Source organism: Felis catus, chromosome D2 (assembly GCF_018350175.1).
Source record: "Felis catus isolate Fca126 chromosome D2, F.catus_Fca126_mat1.0, whole genome shotgun sequence".
Classification (NCBI taxonomy): Eukaryota; Metazoa; Chordata; class Mammalia; order Carnivora; family Felidae; genus Felis; species Felis catus.
Window position 1 is genome coordinate 17,728,276 of NC_058378.1, and position 6,355 is coordinate 17,734,630.

A 6,355-nucleotide genomic window follows, 5' to 3' on the forward strand; every position below is an offset into this window, starting at 1 on the left:
CGTCCATCTCAGAGATGGACAGCACACCCCGGGGAACATTAGTGCTTCCTGGCAGTCAGACGCATTGTGTGAGTCCCGACGCGGGGAGGGCAGGAGGGATCGAAAGAGACCACCTGCTCCCACACGAGGATGGCCAGAGGGAGGAAAAGAGTGGTCTTTAGGATTGGGTCTGGACTTGGAGCCTGGGGAAGTTACCTATTGGCCAGGCAGTTGGACACGCCTGGGGGCCACGCCACCACAAGCCCTTCTCAGTGTGGGCCTTGCTGGTTTTCTCCATGTTAGCAGACTCTTTGGCTGTCTTTTTTTTTTTTTCCCCTGTTAACTCATATGTAAAAAAATGTCTATCGTGGTTAAATACATGTAACGTACCATGTGCCATATTGAGTATACGGTAGACCCAGGGGTCGTGACACGAGATGCGTTCGCGTTGTTACGCAGCCATCGCCGCCATCCATCCACAGAACTCTTCCATCTGGGAAGATGAAACTCCACACCCATCGGCCGACTCCCTATTCCCTCCTCCCCCAGCCCCTGGCAGCCGCCATCCTACTTTATATTTTCGCGAATTTGACGACTCTTCGCGTCTCACGTAAGCGGAATCAGACAGCGTCCATCTTTTTGTGACCGGCCTGTTGCCCTCCGCGTCGTGGCCTCGGGGTTCACCCACGTCGTGCCATGGGTCAGAATTGCCTTCCTTCTGAAGGCCAAATAATATTCCACCGTATGGATTTATCTTCATTGTTTGTCCATTCAGTCTGCTGATGGACGCTTGGGTGGCTTCCGTTGCCTGGCCGTTTGTGAATAATGCTCCTTGTGAACGCGGCCGTACGAGTATCTGTCCCAAGACCCTGCTTTCCATCCCTTGGGATATATCACCAGAAGAGGAACTGATAGATCGTACGGTAATTCCGTGCTTAACTTCCTGAGGAACCGCCATACTGTTTCTAGCAGTGGCTGTGCCATCTCGCTTCCCCACGACAGTGCGCAAGAAGGCCGCGTTTTCCGCATCCTCACCGCCGCGTGTTCTCTCTCCTTCTTGGTTGTAGCCACCCTAATGGCTGGGAGATGGTATCTGTGGGTCTCCTCGTGGTTTGGATTCGCAGGCCTCCAGTACTCGGCGATGTCGACTCTCTTTCCATGTTGCTTCTTGGCCATTTGTGTATCTCTTTTTTGGAGGCACGTCTCTTCCGATCCCTTGTCCAGTTCTAGCAGCCGTGTCTTGTCACGTTGAGCTGTGGTCGTCCGCTGGGTGTTTCCCGGAATGGGGTTCCGGGTGCCTCCGCTGCTCTCTCAGCAGGTGGCCTTGTGAGTTGTCCTCTCGAAGAAGGGGGGGGGGGCCCTGTGACAGGAGCTCCGCCCGCCTTCCGCCAGCCGCCCCTTAGCTTTCTAGCCCGTTCTTTCAGCGTCCCCACCCTCTTGAGCCAGCGTTCTCGGCCCCTCCCTGCCCTGCCTCCTGGGGTACCCTGCCCCATCTCTTGGCTCCATTCTGTGTCTGTACCCTTCTCGCCCGCCTCCTCTTTCTGACACACATGCCAGGCTGGCCTCCGTGCCTCCGCAGTGATCTTTCTCTCATACCCGGCACCTGGCTCTTCCTCTGACGTGTAGAGTATGAGAGAGTCGTAATCGCAGAGACGTAGGAAAGTGGAGGGGGAGGGCAGAGCCAGCGACCGCACGTGAAATCCTTGGAAAGAACGGATTCCTGAGTGCAAAGCAGAGAGGGAAGTGGCCAACCTCACCGAAGGAACCGGTAGGAAAGCTGTGAATGTGCTTAGTCCTTTGCCGCGTTGTCTCCACGTAGGCAGTTTGCCATTGGCCAGTTACGTGGAGGGTGGGGTGTCACGGTGTCCTGTCCTCACCCGGGAGGGCTGCAGCCCGCCGGCGGACCCCCGCGCTTGTGCTAGAAAGCAGTAGAAAGACTGTCTTTGTCATTTGTCCTCTTATTCCATGATGACTCAGTTCCAAGATGCCTGTCCCTGCACAGACAGAGGACATACATTTTTCTCCTCTTCTCTGGGGGTAGGTCTGTAAACTTGCTCTCAGACCTGCCTGGGGACGGAGGGGGAGAAGTGTTGGATCCCGGAGCGGGTAGCTCACCCTGAAGTTTATTTCATTTTCTGGTCCCAAGCACTGAGGCAAATTGAGGTCAGGGAGCCTCCGAGATAAAAGCAAGGCATCTCATTTGGGTCAATTTAAATGAGATGCTGTTTTTAGATTATACATAACTAAAAAAAAAAAAAAAGTGTATCTTACTTTGCTGTGTTTCTGTCCCTCCCGCAGGTCACCTCAAGTAATGTCGTCTTGAAGACAGGATTTGATTTTCTGGACAACTGGTAAAATGTATCAGACAACCAAATAATAAGAATAAAACCAAGAACCCCTAAATGTTTTCCAAAGTGGTGTGGTGGAGGAGGATAAAAAAAAAAGGGCAATATTTCCCTGTGTATTTTCCTGGTTTCCGTACGCTCTTTTCTTAATCATTTGGAAACTGGTAAATATCGCCTTGTCCGGATTTCCAGATTTTTCTCTTTTTTGGTAAGGCCAGATATATATGCTATTTTCAGTGATTTGATAAACAGAAGTTTTACATTTGGAATTTTTAAACGACCGTTAAGGCATTGAGTAGGTCTCGTGAATAAAGCCTCTGTTCCCAATTCCACCCCGTTTTCCCCCCTCCCCGGAGAAAGAGTTTTCTCATCGTGTCCCCAAAACCATAAAAGCGATTTCCGTCTCTTTCTCCTTTAGCCTCTCCCCTTTTGAAATGAGCGGCGTGCGCTTTGCCGGGTGGCTGTCGGTGATGCCCTCGGCTGTGGCGGCCTCAGTGTGCCGGGCTGGCCGTGACCGCGGGAAGATTCCTCCCCACCCAGCATTCCCGGATGCCCAGGGCTCCCTGACGCCACGCCTCTTGCATCGTGTGCCACGCTGTACCCTCACGTCATGTCCGGGAACCCCACTGTTGGCACATAACAGAGATGGTCTTCAAGCCGCCCCGATCCGTACTCGAGCTGTTCGTCGTCGTTTAAGAAGAGTTGCATGTTTAAAAGTTTTGTATTAACTTGTCATTATTTTGTATGTAGAGTTAGAGGTTGTGAGGCTCCACTTCTTCTTGGGCGTGTACTGGTTTCCGTTTGGAGGTTCTTTGCTCCTCCTGTGGCCCCGGTGGGTGTTCCCGGGTCCGGGGCATCTGCAGGAATGAAGGGCAGGTGGCAGGTGTTGGAGGACAGAGCCCTTCTGATCGGTTGCAGTAGAACCTTCCAGCGGGAGGCTGGCAGGGGCGGTGGACGTCCTTCATCCCAAGGACTGCTTAGACTCTCCTGATGGATCTCTCTGCCATCCCTGACCACCAGCAGAAGGAGTCATCTCTGCAGCGCCCCAGCAGCGCCCCCTGGAGACCCCTTGCGGTCCTATCCACGGTCCTATCCACGGCAGCCAGACTGCTGCCCGCTGCAGTTCAGTTGGAGGTGGCCCCCAGGCTGCCTGGGCAAGGTGGCCCATGCCCCAGGCGTGGTGGGTGGGGCAGGGCGAGGAGGAGAGTGGCCCTTACCCTGGGAAGCCTGCACCCTGCCCGTTGGCCCCGAGCTGCGCCCCCTGCTGGACATGCCCGAGCGTGATCTACACGTTGCCTCTCACTGTGTTCTCCTCACCTGAAGCCTTAACCCCTGTGAGTCCTGCGAGTGAGCGCCCGGTTTCAGTACCAAGGTGTGTCTTTTTAAAAATGCGTCTCTGTCTCATACGACATCCTTAAGTGGTTTCCACAGCGTCCAGGGTAAAGCACGTGGCGTCTTATTTTCCCCAGGAAGATTCCTGCCAAAGCCGCAGCCTGGCCAACTTTTGGCTGGGTTTCTGCCAATCGCATTATGTCCCTGAACCTCATTTGGCCCCTTGGGGTTGTGGATGTGACCTTCCTACGTGGGTGACTGGCTGCGTTATGGCAAATACAGATTTCTTCTTGTACCATTTGCAGATAGTTGAAACGTCCAAGGGGAAAAAAAGGCTCAGAACGTGGCGGGGATGGAAAAGGGAACTTAGAAATCCCAGCCGGGGTGCCGCCAGCCCTTCGAGTCAGCCACTGAGCCTCAGAGCCAGGCTTCCCACCTGCCTCCACTTCCAGCCTGGAGGGCAGTGCACTGTTTTAGAGCCTGCGCTTGAAAACAGGGTTCCTTAAAAAGAGAGAGAGAGAGAGAGAAGTCCAGGTGTGAGTTTGTATTCGTTGACGCTGATGTGGCCAGGGAGGAACTGCACCTGGGGACAGTTAGCCCACAGTGATGTGTCTGTTCTCTTGCCAGACAATTCTGAGGCCTTTCCAACTTTCTCCTAAAGCCCGGTTATTCCGTTCACGCCCGCCCCCCCGCCCCCCACCCCAAGTGTTTAGTTATCTCTTACGACAGGGCGTAATGTTTCATGATGGGGCAGCCTCCTGAGATGAAATGTAAAGTCACAACTTAGGAAATCCTCAAGCCGTGTGGCTTTGCTCCGCTTCTGAGAAGGAGACGTGAAGGGGCCCGGAGGACACAGGCTGGCGAATCCCCATTCCGCCTGACCTGCGGATCCTGGTCGTAACCCCAGGCGGTCTGTGTAAAGATGGTCAGTAAGGAAAAATTCAGCTCTTAGGTTGGCCACCTCCTCCCCACCCCCCCGTGTCAGGATGAAGTTCCTAGAACCAGACGTTTATATGTATTGTTTTAAAAAGACACACTTTTCAACTGAAGCCTGTATTTGGTTTTGGGGTGTCCCCCGCTCCCCCTTCTGCGCACCTGGGATTTAGCTCAAGGATTTAGCGTCTTGCTTCGGGTGACTGTGTTTCATAAACTCTCCCCCAGGAAGTCAGAAACCAGTTTCTGTTCTTCCCCTTGGGGGGGAGGGGAGGGTCCCCACCCCGCTCTCTGGGTTTGGGGGTGCTGTCCACTTGGGGACAGCTGGGGTCTGTCGCCCAGCCCTCGCCGCGCGCCGGACCCCACGTGGATGTCAGAGCCCCCCCTCCCTTTCTTCGCGCCTCCCTTTCTTTGATACACGTTTTCCAAAAAAATGAAGAATTCTTACGACTTGTAACTTGGTTGTATTTTATATTAATAGCCTTTAATAAAGCCATTTAAAATATGTGAGGTGTGTCTGTTTGGGGGCTCTACTCGAGTCAGGAAGCCCCTCCGGATGACTGCTGTTGCGCACAGAGAAGAGAGGGTTGGTGCTAGTTAAGCAAGCGTGGGCTTCAAGAAGCCCACCAGGCACGGGCCTGACGCGCGCCCCCTGCAGGTTGGTGGGAGGCGGTGGCCGAGGTGCACAGGCCCGTAGCTGAAGGGTAGACTGGACCCTGGAGGGAGGGCTCCTGTGTAGCCCCCAGGTGACCAGGAAGCCAAGGCAGGGGTTCTCAGAGACGAGCTTATCGCATCCACTGACTGACTGAAGAGCAGATGGTATCTCCCAGAAAGCTTTTACCTTGAATCTGGTTGAAATGGATTTTCCTTGGAAAAAATAACAAGATTAAGCATGGCCGATGAATGCTATTGCATCCGTTAAAGTGCAGGTGGTAAGTTACCAACTACAGATGGAAGGGAATTAAAAAAAAAAAATTTAATGTTTTTATTTTTAAGGCAGAGAGAGACAGAGCATGAGCGGGGATGGGGCAGAGACAGAGAGAAACCCAGAATCCGAAGCAGGCTCCAGGCTCCGAGCCATCAGCACAGAGCCCGGCGCGGGGCTCGAACCCACGAACCGTGAGATCGTGACCCAAGCCGAAAGTCGGACGCTCAACCGACTGAGCCCCCCGGGCGCCCCGGAAGGGAATTTTTAGATGTCAATTTTCCAGATCAAAAAAACTTTTAAAACTAATACCTCTCAGGAAAATGGTGATCCAAGCCGACAGACTTCTGACTTACGATCCTGCACCGTGAGGCCTTGCTCCCTCGGGGGCCCAAAATTCCAGTAAGTGACTGTACTTGCTGACTTGCTGACTGTGGTGAAGGTTCTGAGACCCGCAAGCATTTGGATTGTCGTGTAGACACATTGTGAGAGGAGGCAGAATAACTCCCGGGTTCGTAGGTTTGACAGCTTACGATAGTTCAGTATGTGATACTAATATCCCTGTATTACATACACGTATGTATAAAGTTTCTCTGCCGGAAGGAGCCATCAACGTAGAGGCAGAATATACCTGGATGCATTGTGGAGGCAGGAGAAAGATGTTGAATCTGGGGGGACAAGGATATCCTTTGTTGGGGTGGGGGTATTCATGGTGCTTTTCCAGCATTTTCTCCGGTCTGAGCCTGTGCTCATATGCAATTTCCTGATGAACTTAGCCTTGCAGGTGCCTCGATACCAACAGGGAAACACCTTGGGGGGTGTCTCCTCAGTGATTCTGAAT

At 53.2% G+C, this 6,355-nt stretch overlaps 1 protein-coding gene across 1 annotated transcript in view; it reads left to right on the forward strand.

Annotated features, from left to right (window-relative positions):
- Positions 1-5,096, forward strand: part of CD2H1orf198 (chromosome D2 C1orf198 homolog) — a 30,789-nt gene extending 25,693 nt beyond the window's left edge. Inside the window, exon 4 of the mRNA XM_023240426.2 lies at positions 2,278-5,096. Coding sequence (XP_023096194.1) covers positions 2,278-2,334 — 57 coding nt within the window. The 3' untranslated portion in view covers positions 2,335-5,096. The remainder of the gene's footprint in view (positions 1-2,277) is intronic.
- The last annotated feature ends 1,259 nt before the right edge of the window (positions 5,097-6,355 follow it).